General features: G+C 42.2%; 1 protein-coding gene across 1 annotated transcript; it reads right to left on the bottom strand.

Annotated features, from left to right (window-relative positions):
• Window positions 1-2,723: 2,723 nt before the first annotated feature.
• MRPS17 (mitochondrial ribosomal protein S17) lies at window positions 2,724-6,323 on the bottom strand. Its single transcript, XM_080680164.1, has 3 exons — window positions 6,240-6,323; window positions 5,520-5,661; window positions 2,724-4,023 (listed from the first exon to the last, which is right to left on the bottom strand). The coding sequence occupies exons 2-3, from the start codon at window positions 5,640-5,642 to the stop codon at window positions 3,754-3,756; spliced, it is 393 nt and encodes a 130-aa protein (XP_080536290.1). The 5' UTR covers window positions 5,643-5,661; window positions 6,240-6,323; the 3' UTR covers window positions 2,724-3,753.
• Window positions 6,324-12,063: the final 5,740 nt, after the last annotated feature.

The following is a 12,063-nucleotide window of genomic DNA, read 5'->3' as shown; positions in this document are numbered from 1 at the left end:
CTTGAAAGAAAAGGGTAACAATGTTGCTGGGGACTCCAGGACCTGGGGGAAAAAGGTGGGAGGCAGGCTTCTCCCCGAATGCCTTTTAAATTTTGTGCTATGTAAATATATATTGCATTTTCAACATAAACAAACAAAAATAAACATATGCATACAGCTTTAATAAAAGCATTCTGGATGGAAACATACTCAAGTTCTCACAGCCTCGGAACTACACTATTGGTTTCGTTTCAGCAGGATTGGTGGGCTCTGGCTCCATCCTTGCCCTCAAGCCATCCCAGCCCAGTGGGGCAGGATGGGAAGCAACTGGGTCAAGTGTGTCAAGTGTTGAAATGGACAGGTTCACAAGATGCGAAGGGAGCAAGGAAGAGAGAGCATGTAACCGGCAGTGGCTGTGAAGTGGAAGGTAGAGAGCTGACACAAAAGGGCAGAGGAAGAGGAGTTGACCAGTGGAGGAAGGGAGGACATTTCCCATCAGCAGAAAAAACAACTTAAACAAAGGCGTGAGTCAGGATGGCACTGTTTGGGGAAAGTGCCTTCTGCTGCAAGATAAAAGAGCCACACATGTAACCATGAAAACTGCAACTAAGAAAATGTGGGCAGAAAGGGAGTTAGTGAGAGAAGGGGGGAGAAACAAAGAGCAGCAGAGGCCCACCCATTAAAGGGAACATTTCAAGGGCAGTGTAAATCTGTAGCGGCCCAGAGGAGAATGCCCTTAGGACTAGGTAGCTGGGAGGTCTCTGCTATCCAGGCAGGTCTCTGTAGAAGGGGTGGGGCCAGAAATTGGGCTTGTGGACTGAGGGAATCTCTGAAGCTGGCAATATTGGAGGCCAAGAAGGAGCATTGGGGCTCAAGTGGTACAGTTTTCTGACTGGGGCAATGTCTGAACAACTTCATATGGCAGGGAGGCAGCCAGGAGGAGAGAAACAGGTCCTGTGTATGGAGGAGTGGCATCAGGATTTGCCCAGACCAGGGAGATGCATCTGTCTCTTAAAGGCCAGTGTAAAGGAGGCCAAGGGACACAGGGGCAGGAGGCTAGACAGAGGTTGTGTGGCTGAGAGTTCTAGATCCCAACTGGCTTGTGCTCAGTGAGGCTATAGAGACTGAATAGATCCACAAGAGAGGCTGACGTGAACTATCCCCAGAGCAGAAAGGACAGGTCCCAGTCCTGCACAGCAGAAGACAGGGCCTCTTCAAGGCAGTAATATCAATATGCCCTTGTAACTTTCTCACACATACCCCAAATTCTCAGCTCTATTCCAGGAGACAAATGCTTTCAAATCTATTTTCCTGAATTGTAAACTTGGTAGAAATTTCTTTGCTGATCTTGCTTTTGTGTTATTTAGCATTAGGCCACTCACTCTGCATTTTTCTCCAATCATTTTTTTTTCCTTTGTTAATCCTCACCCCAGGATACTTTTCCATTGATTTTTAGAGTGGAAGGGAGGGGGAGAGACAGAGAGAAACATTGATATAAGACACATCAATTGGTTGCCTTCTGCAACGCACCCTGACGAGGGCCAGGGATTGAGCCTGCAACTGAGGCATGTGCCCTAGACAGGAATTGAACCTGGGAGCCTTCAGTTTGAAGGTAGACACTCTATCCACTGAGCCAAACCAGCTAGGGCTCCATTTTGTAGTTCCATTAACCCAATGCTTTTTCCTGGGGGTGGACTCTTATTTCACAGGTATGTGACTGGTTATCCAACACCATAGACTAAATATGGGTCATCTTCCTAAAGCATACTTTTTACACCACGATTTTAAAAATTATCTTAAAAGATAAAAATGATACACTAGAGTAAATGTAAACATTTAAAAGTATTTGAGCTTTTAGTGATGGCTTAGACAGGTGTCCTGTCCCTTTCAGGATAGCTGGGACCTCATAGCCCCACCTGCCAGAGACCTGGAAGACTGGTAGACAGTATTAAATGCTTCCCTTTTACTTACCCTCCCTGGTACCAAGCCCTGAGAGTTCTGCTTTGGAACATCATCTATCCAACCTCTTTTTATCTTCCCTGCCCAACTCAGTTTATGTCTTAGGACCAGTCTTTGAACAGGTCAGTCTTCCTACCTCTGATCTTTCCCCTTCCAGTTTATTCCCTACACTGATGCTATTTCTTGTATTGAAATGTGAATCTAATTATATCATTCTTTTAAAAAATGTTAATCTACCACCAGTCAGAGGATAACTATGTCTATTTATCTATCTGATTTCCACCCTTGTTCAAAATGTTCCAGCAGTCCTCTGATACTGTTCCCTTTGCCTCAGATGCCCTTTCCACACCACTCATCTACTAGCCTGGAGACGCTTCCTTTAACATTCAGTTCGAGCACCATCTCATCACTTTTGGGAAATTACTCTAATTTCTTCTTACCAATGTGCTTTGTTTGCCATGAAGAGTCCTGGGGGGGGAAGGGAGAGGGAATGCCTGTGGTCATTGTTGAAACCCTGTGCTTGTATAATACACATATTAGTTGAGGTTGAAATATGATCCATATCTCTTCCTAGGAGCCAGAAAACTGAACTCAACTCTGTTTCTTCAGGTCAAAGTTTAAATTATCATAATTAATGGACAGCAACAAAATTCTGAAACTTTCCAATTCAAGTGCACATGTGAGTACTACAACTTCATCAATGTATCAGGTTTTAAGAACTCCTTCCTATTTAATGCAGCCTAGGATACAGTATTAAAAAAAGTAACACAGAACTTTTTTTTTTTAATATATTTTATTGATATTTTACAGAGAGGAAGGGAGAGGGATAGAGAGTTAGAAACATCGATCAGCTGCCTCCTGCACACTCCCCACTGGGGCTGTGCCGCAACCAAGGTACATGCCCTTGACTGGAATCGAACCTGGGACCCTTCAGTCCCCAGGCCGACGCTCTATCCACTGAGCCAAACCAGTCAGGGCTAACACAGAACTTTTAAGTTTTATTTTCTACATGTCAACATTCTTATTAATATAGATTTTAATCTGAGATAGTCTGACCCCAAGCATATTTATTATTTATTTTTTAAAATCTTTGTTTTAAATCCATCAATGTCCATTTTATTTAGCCGATTTTCTTTCTTTTTTAAAAAATATATTTTTATTGATTTCAGAGAGGAAGGGAGGTAGAGAGAGATAGAAACATCAATGATGAGAGAGAATCATCAATTGGCTGCCTCCTGAACACCCCCAACTGGGGATCAAGCCCACAACCTGGGCATGTGCCCCTGACCAGAATCGAACCCGGGACCCTCTAGTCCACAAGCCGACACTCTATCCACTGAGCCAAACCAGCTAGGGCCCAAGCATGTTGATTATTTCTGTTTGGAATTGGTTAAATCATAGAAAAAAATTAATTTTGAATATACACCATCAAAAATATTCACTTTATGTGATCTTATCTGTTTATGGTATCAAAAAGGTTTCTTCTCGCCAAATAAAGGTTCTAAAATAAATTCAAGATTCCTTTGAATGAAAAAAACAAACACACACACACATCTAAAACAGCTTAAAAAATAATGCAGCAGATTGCTAGGCACATTTAGTGTAACAGGAAAGCATGTTCACTGAAAAGGAAATTTGAAATATGACCATAAACCTTTTTGGAAAATTATAACAAACACTTTATTCATTTACTTTTAGCTATTTCATAAGTACTGGAAGAAAAACTGATCAGTTTGTGATGAAACTTAGAAGAATTTCTTTTCCATAAAGCAAACTTATAAACCGTTCCCTCTGGCTCGTTTTTCTAATCCTCCTTCACTGTTCTGAAGAGATACTGTGTTCTTCCAGAGTTTTGGTTAGATGGGTGGTTTCCGAACTGATTGGACTCTCCAGGTAGGCAGTTCCTGCACAAGGTTTTCCGGACACTGGATCTATGACTTGTCCAACTTTGAAAACAATCTCAGCCAGCTCATGTTTCACATGTTTCGTTCGTGGAACAGGTAAAGCTTTGAGAAGCACAATGTCCCCAACTGTGCACTGCTGAAGAGCATCATGAGCAAAGTAGGTTTTTCGTTTATTAAAATACTGTTGAGAGAAGGAAGAACAAATGAGCAGTTTCCATCTGTGATCTGGCACTGCAGTACAGAATATGAAAAAGTAATGCACAGAGAAAAAAAGCTGGGACTTGGGGGTGGGGGGTGAAGATAACATATTTAAGGTGGTTTCCAATACAAAAATTAGCTGCTTAACTTCTGGAAAACAGCAATGACTTCCAGAGATGATCCTGTCCCCAGGCTCTCCAGTGAATTATCTTCAGTACCCTTGCTCTATCAATTACCATCCTTCTTGACACTACTTAAATTCTTCTCTCCAGTGGCACCTTCTCTCCAGTCCATAAACATGCTACTGTCACCACTAGCAGTGTAATTTAGGACAAATCACTTAACTCCAAGCTCAGTTTTTTTCCACCATAAAATGAGGCTCTAATACTTGCACCTCTAAAGATACCAAGAGAATTAAACATAATATACATAAAGCACTTAGCTCCATGTCTAGCCCGACGTATTGCAAACAAACTACGGATAACTAGAATCACCTATTCCTCAAGGCAGCCCCTCCATATCAGGTAATCCCACTTACAGATGAGAAAAACAGGCTCAGGGAGGGAGGTTAAGTAATGTGCATAGCTGGTAAACTACAGAGTCAGTGTTCAAACTAAAGTCTTCTGAGTTTAAGGTCAATGACCATGCCATCACTTTTCAGCTTACTCCTGTGTTTTTTATCCCAGATAACAACTGGCATTTCTACCATCTTGAATGCAGAACATCCTTGACATTTCCCACTCCCTCCCTTACAAAGCAAGGGCTCTGTCCTTTCTGAAATCTACTTTTCCCCATTGCTCCAAGGAATGTTCAGGTCCTTATCGTTTCCATCCTGGATTTTCTCCATAGCCTCCTTATCCATTTCCTGACCTCCAACCCTCATACCTACCCATCTCCAAGTCTGTCTTTCCTTTGCTTATAGGATGAAATCCAAAATACAACATAAAAGACTCTTCGCAGTCCAGCTCCGGTTGTTCTTGTAGCCATTCAATTGTGCCTACTTAGTGCCAAACTCTGGGCTCACGCTTGCCCAAATGCCTGTTGTTCCTGTAGAATGTCATACCCTCTCATGGCTAAAAGAGCTTCCACAAACTACGACTCAGCATGGCCAGAATGACTTCCCCCAACCTGGTCCTCTGGATAAAATCCTTTTTTAAGATTCATCTCAAATGTCTCTAAATCGAGGATGCGCTCCTTCAGCAACCTGGGAAAGAAGGTGTCCTGCTTTCTGCACCCACAGTACATTGCACATAGAAAGACGACAGTACTTACCAGATTGAACTGAAATGAGCTCTATGTGTCCTTAGAATGTGAGTACACACCATGAATAATTCGCTTTGTTAAACCACAAACCAGCCTAGTACCTGGTATGCAGCAGGTGCTCAATGTATTTTTACTGTAGAGAAGTGTTTTTCTGTTCAGAACTCAGAATGTGTCGGTGATTTATCAAGGCCAACTGAAAGCAGGGATGTTTCTCACCTTTAATAAATAGGGATCCAGAACAAGCCTCGTTACTCTCACTTTAGCAGTTTTTTGCATTGCTGTCCCAATCACTTTCCCCACGACCCATTTGGCATGGACAGATGAACGAACTATTGACATTTCAGGTGGCTTTGGTCACCTGAAAAACAAAATTCATAGCTTAATGTCCTGGGGGTTATGACTCACTAAATGCATTTGAACAACTGCCCAAGTTCAAAAACAGCTTTTGTTGGCCTTCTGGAATCACCACTTTAGAGATGCTTACACGATTCCCTAGTTCCTTAATTACCCAACCTCCCATCTGTACAGTTTACAGTGCTGCAAATTTAACTCCTCTAAGCCTCAGGTCCCACCTTTGCAAAATGGGAACAACAGGGCCTGTTCACAGGAGTGCTCTGAGGAGCTCAAGGCGCATAAACGCTGGCCTTTACTGCTGTGCCTTATTTCTTTCCATCCCGCGGGCTACTCGCGGCGCGCAAGGCCTAGGTGGAGCGGCAGGGGTGCCCTCGCAGTGAAGGAGACCTCGACTTAGGGCTGCTTTCACTTCCGTCAGTTAATACTGCGCACAGCCCACTCGGCCTGGGGAAGGTTGGGGATGGCTGATCCCTCCGCTCCGGTGGACAGTCCCGAGATCGGGAGACTCGGCTCGTCCCTAGGACTTTCACCCCGGGACCCCGACCCCACCCCCTGTAGCTGAGGCGCGGGGCCCGCACTCACCTCCACGCCCTAAAGTCCTAGCGCGCGACCTGCGGAGAGCCGGTCGGACGTGGTTGCGTCACGCCGCACGCGGGTCGCTCCGCCTCGGACCGCCCTCTCATTGGTCGCAGGTCTCCCCAGCTCTGGGCGGGGTTAAAGGCAGGACTCCGCCCACCCCCTCACACGCCTTAAAGGAGCCGCGGGCCGAGAGTCCCTGAGAGTGTGGGTGGCCTTTTCCTATTCAGTTCGGTTTCCTCTTCTTCCATTGAGCTCCCTCCCAAGCGTTGGACAAAGCCTTCCAAATCAAAGGAACTTCATTGATTCATCAAATACTGAAACATGAGAAGCTGCTAAATGCTGAGACTTAAGAATTTCTGTCCCCACAACTGCTTTTAAGACAAACTTTTGTATTTTTTTTTTTTTTTAAGATTTTAGGTGTTACTTCTCAATATATGGGAGATGGGTAGAAGTCCGGTGTGGGTGCGTATATACTTGCAAATTTTAAAGGGGTTAGATGGGCCACGAGCATGCTACGTGATGAAGCCTTTTCAGAGAGAGGGAAATCTGGAAATGTATTAGGCTCCTGTTCGGGAATTACTAAGAGGAACAGAAAACAATAGCCTACAAGTACAATTTGAGGGCCAAAACATGGGTGTGGTCAATTGTCTTTGATCACTGAAACATCTTAGCAACACCTGATGGAAGGCTGGGAAAATCATTTATTCATACGTTAGTCTGTCCGACACCCATTTCTTCTTTAGCAAACATTTATGGAAAACGTATTCTCAGATTCTGTGCTAGACATGAGACAAGAAAGAAAAAAAATGAATCAAAGGAGACCCCTCCTCTTAAAACACCCACCCTCTAGGTGGAACAGGTGAGTAAAGAACGAATTATAAAACAAGCAGGAGTAATGAGAGCTTTGAGACAGGAGTGTCTAACTTTGTAGAGAGGAGACTTTATCAATACACAGCCCCTGGCCAGGGGAGCAGAACTTGAGAGGAGAGGGACATGGGATGTAGGGAGGGCACCCAAGGCTTAAAGGAGAGCATGGACACAAGTGCTGGGATGTGAGGGAATTGTAGTATGATAAGCAGGAGTCTGGGACTGCCAATATATGGAGTGAGGGAAAGAGTGGCAGGGATTGAAGCTGGACAAAGACAGCCCTCTACTCCAGGAGGCATTTCTCATCAAGGACCTCACTTTTTCATCTAAGTAATGAGGAGCCTTTGGAAAATATGAACAGTTTTGCTAGCTTTCAAGATCATTCTGGTAGGAGTGTGGAAGACAGAATAAAGGCTGAAGAGATTGGAAGCTGAATGCTGAGAGGGAGAGAGAGAGAGAGAGAGAGAGAGAGAGAGAGAGAGAGAGAATTATCCTGGTGTCTCCTTTTATATGGACACCAATCTCATTGGATTAGGACCTCATCCTTATGACCTCATTTAACCCTAATTACTTCCCAAATCTTAAATTTGAATTGGAAATACATTATGAATTCATAATTTATTTTTCTAAAAAAAACAAACACATTCCTTCCTAGAAAACGTAGAAGCAATGACAACCTAGTAGCAATTGGTATGCCAAGCACCCAGATTGTAGTATCTATATATCATTCCTTTCTAAAAGGAACCAGGGATGCCCTGGCCGGTGTGGCTCAGTGGATAGAGCGTCGGCCTGCGGACTGAAGGGTCCCAGGTTCGATTCCAGTCAAGGGCATGTACCTTGGTTGCGGGCACATCCCCGGTGGGAGATGTGCAGGTGGCAGCTGATCGATGTTTCTAACTCTCTATCCCTCTCCCTTCCTCTCAGTAAAAAAATCAATAAAATATACTTAAAAAAAATAAATAAATACATAAAATAAAAAAATAAAAGGAACCAGGGATCCTTGAGAAATGTCTGACTTCCAATCTAGAGCAGAAGTGTATGAATTAAACATGGGACATCTCCTTGGGTCAGATATCAAGGGAGCTACCAGAGATAAATGGGATCAGGTCGAAAGTCAACCTGAAGGGAGTTCTCACTGAATTAAGATGAGATTATGTGAGCCTGAAAAGAATAATAATTGCAATGGATTGAAAAACATAAACTACATAAAAATCCATGAGTTCAAATGGTACTTAAAAGTGAAGTCTAAAAAAAAAAAAAAAAAAGGAAACCTCATTGGTTACTTTTGGAAATTCTAGGGGACCAAGTCTATAGTTCAATAAATAAAAGAATCACTATATCCTGAAATATGATACATAGTACATGTCTGAATAACCAAATAATTGATACATAATGGATGACAGAATGGAAAATAACTTTTTTTTGCAACCACTAATAACATAATGAATAATATTTATGGTTAACAAAACCATTGGGTAAAAGATTAATAATAAAGAAGGCAGATAATGCCTCTTGAACCTCTAATTAATATTAGCATTAATAAAAGTAAGTCAACTAGACATTATATATCTTTTGGTGTAAAGGGAGGGCTCTTGAATTCCACAAAATGTTATTTGTAAAATTTGGTATATACTTACAGGTCTCTGGGAGGATATAGTCTATGGCTTTTACTAAATTCTCAAAGAGATCTGTGGTCCTGCTCCTCCCAAATTAAGAAATTACTGCCTTGCCCTAACTGGTTTGGCTCAGTGGATAGAGCGTCGGCCTGGGGACTGAAGGGTCCCAGGTTCAATTCCGGTCAAGGGCATGTACCTTGGTTGCAGGCACATCCCCAGTAGGGGGTGTGCAGGAGGCAGCTGATCGATGTTTCTCTCTCATCAATGTTTGTAACTCTCTATCCCTCTCCCTTCCTCTCTGTAAAAAATCAATAAAATGTATTAAAAAAATAAATGACTGCCTTATACCCAAATTAATACAATAAACTCTTACTTAGTGTTCCAGCTGCTTCAGGCTCTTGATTTAAATCTATCCCAACCACTGCCACCCTGTTAATCTTCCCATTTTTGTAAACGCTTTGTAACTTCAGCTGTACCTTCACTCTCAACGTAATCAGTGAGTACTCCTTCTTTACATCTGACTACAATTCATTTAAAAAAAGATTTTTAATTGATTTTTACAGAGAGGAAGGGAAAGGGAGAGAGAAACACCAATGTGAGAGTGAAATATTGATCGGCTGCCTCCTGCATGCCCCCTATGGGGGAGCCAGCCCTAAACCCAGACATGTGCTCTGACTAGGACTCGAACCAGCAACCTCTCTGTGTATGGGATGACATCCAGCCGACCGAGCCACACCGGCCAGGGCTACAATTAATATTCATCATTAATCAAGAATATCCATGCCCAGGAAAATGAAGTCTAGCTATCTTGGTCTAGGACCAGATTCTCTTCTATATTGTGATGCCATATTATCCTCTTATTCAACCAGAATTAATGAGCTATATGACCTGGATTAAATTAATTAAAATTTCTGCCTTCAGACTTGTCATCTAAAAAATATGGATTATTTCACTTTCCTAAATCTGTAAAGTATACAGCATTATAACTGACACAGATAGTGCTTAACAAATGTTAATTTACTTGTATCATACATCATTTGAATGCTTCACAGTAAATATTGAAGCAATCCCCATTAAATGAGTATATAGTGACAGATAATGTTTTTAGAGTACTTATTATGTTTTAGACACGATGATAAATTTTTACCATCCATCCCCTACTTTAATCCCCTTTGGCAAGCATCAGTTTGTTCTCTGTATTTATGGCTCTGTTTCTGTTCTGATTATTTGTTTTGTTTATTAGATTCTACATTTAAATAAAATCACATGGTAATTGTCTTCCTCTGTCTGACTTATTTTACTTAGCATAATAAACTAAAGGTCCATCCATGCTGTTCAAAGTGACAAGATTTCATTCTTTTTTGTTGCTGAATAATATTCTATTGCATATGTATATGTCACATATTCTTTTTTAAACTGAATTCTGAAAAATTACATTTTATTTTTTATTTGTCAGAGTTGACATTTAATATTATTTTATATTAGTTTCAGGTGTACAACATAGTGGTTAGACGTTTATATACCCTGATAAATCTAGTACCCACCTGGCACCATGCATAGTTATTATAATATTGACTATATTCCCTCTGCTGTACTTTATATCCCTATGACTATTTTGTAACTACCAATATGTACTTCTTAATCCTCTCACCTTTTCTACCCAGCCCCTCAACCCTCCTCCCACCTGGCAACCCTGTTTGTTCTCTGTATCTATGAGTTTGTTTCTGTTTTGTTTGTTCATTTATTTGTTCTTTAGATTTGCCATATAAGTGAAATCATATGGTATTTGTCTTTCTCTGTCTGACTTAGTTCACTTAGCATAATATCTCTGGTTCCATCCATGTCCCAAATGATAAGATTTCATTATTTTTTATGGCAGAGTAATATTCCATTGTATGTACATACCACATCTTCTTTATCAAATTGTCTATTGATGGGCACTTAGGTTGCTTCCATATCCTGGTTATTGTAAATAATGCTGCAATGAACACAGGGGTACATAAATCTTATCAAATTAGTGTTTTGATATATTTATTAAATGTTTCCTGATATTATAAAACACTCTTCTAGGCACTGTTTGTATCTACTGGTTTAGGAATAAGATGACTCAGATCTGAGTGACATTTCAGTAGAGAAACCCTGAATAATAAATCATTTACATATTATGTCTAGCCTTACGAATCACTTTTTAAAAAAGTTTTATTTCTTACAAGTTTTTATTTGTTAATTCTCATCTGATAATTTTTTTCTCATTGATTTTTAGAGAGAGATGTAACATCGGTTGGTTGCCTCTCACAGGGGGGATTGAACCTGCAAGCCAGGTACATGCCCTTGACTGGGAATTGAACCTGTGATGCTATGGTGTGCGGGCCAACGCTCTAACCACTGAGCACCACCAGCCAGGCAAGGTTCTCTTTTCATAAAAGAAGGGCAATACCACCTGGTTGGATGGTCCAAATGAACTAATATGTGTAAAATGGACAAAAAAGTCATAACAAAAGGGTTTTTTTTGTGTTTTTTTTTTTTAATGTATTTTGATTTTTTACAGAGAGGAAGGGAGAGGTATAGAGAGTTAGAAACATCAATCAGCTGCCTCCTGCACACTCCCCACTGGGGATGTGCCCGCAACCAAGGTACAGGCCCTTGACCGGAATGGAACCTGGGACCCTTGAGTCCGCAGGCTGATGTTCTATCCACTGAGCCAAACTGGTTAGGGCTGGGCACTACTTCTTTAATGCATACCTTTGCTGTCAGACTTCACCTTGGTTCCCTCTCTTCCTGAAATCTGAGTGCCCTATGCTCTGTCTCCTATGGAAATAAATGTTAAATGTAGTTCCTTTTGGTGAAGAGATACTTCAGAACTCATCTATCCTAAAAATGGGTCTCCACTATAATGATATTTGAACACAAAAATACTATTAGACATCCTCTCTGATTACTGTAACTCAGAGTTTTATTAAATACTAGAGGCCCAGTGCACAAATTTGTGTATGGGTGGGGTCCCTCAGGGTGGCCTACAGGAATCAGGCCCCAGCTGGTGCCCCCAGCCTTGCAGCCCTGCAGCCCTGCCTGGCACCCCGCCTTGGCCTGGCGTTGCTCCCTCACCTGTTCCACCATCCCACCTGCAGGGCGATTGATTGGGGCCGGGCCCAAGCTCCCTCAGTGCCTGGGATCCAGGCAGCGGCCCCACCCTCCGCCGCAGCCTCTGGTCACCATCTGTGTGGCAATGGGGCCCCCACTTGCACCTGCCTTGGCCTGGTGCCGCCCACTCACCTGCTCCATCACCCCGTTGCAGTCCTGCTCTCTTCGGGGCCCATTGGGGCCAGCAGTGCCTCCATTGCCGT

This window comes from Plecotus auritus, assembly GCF_963455305.1.
Source record: "Plecotus auritus genome assembly, chromosome: 7".
NCBI classification, from domain to species: domain Eukaryota; kingdom Metazoa; phylum Chordata; class Mammalia; order Chiroptera; family Vespertilionidae; genus Plecotus; species Plecotus auritus.
Note: the sequence above shows the minus strand (reverse complement) of the source record. Positions and strands in the feature narration are given on the sequence as shown.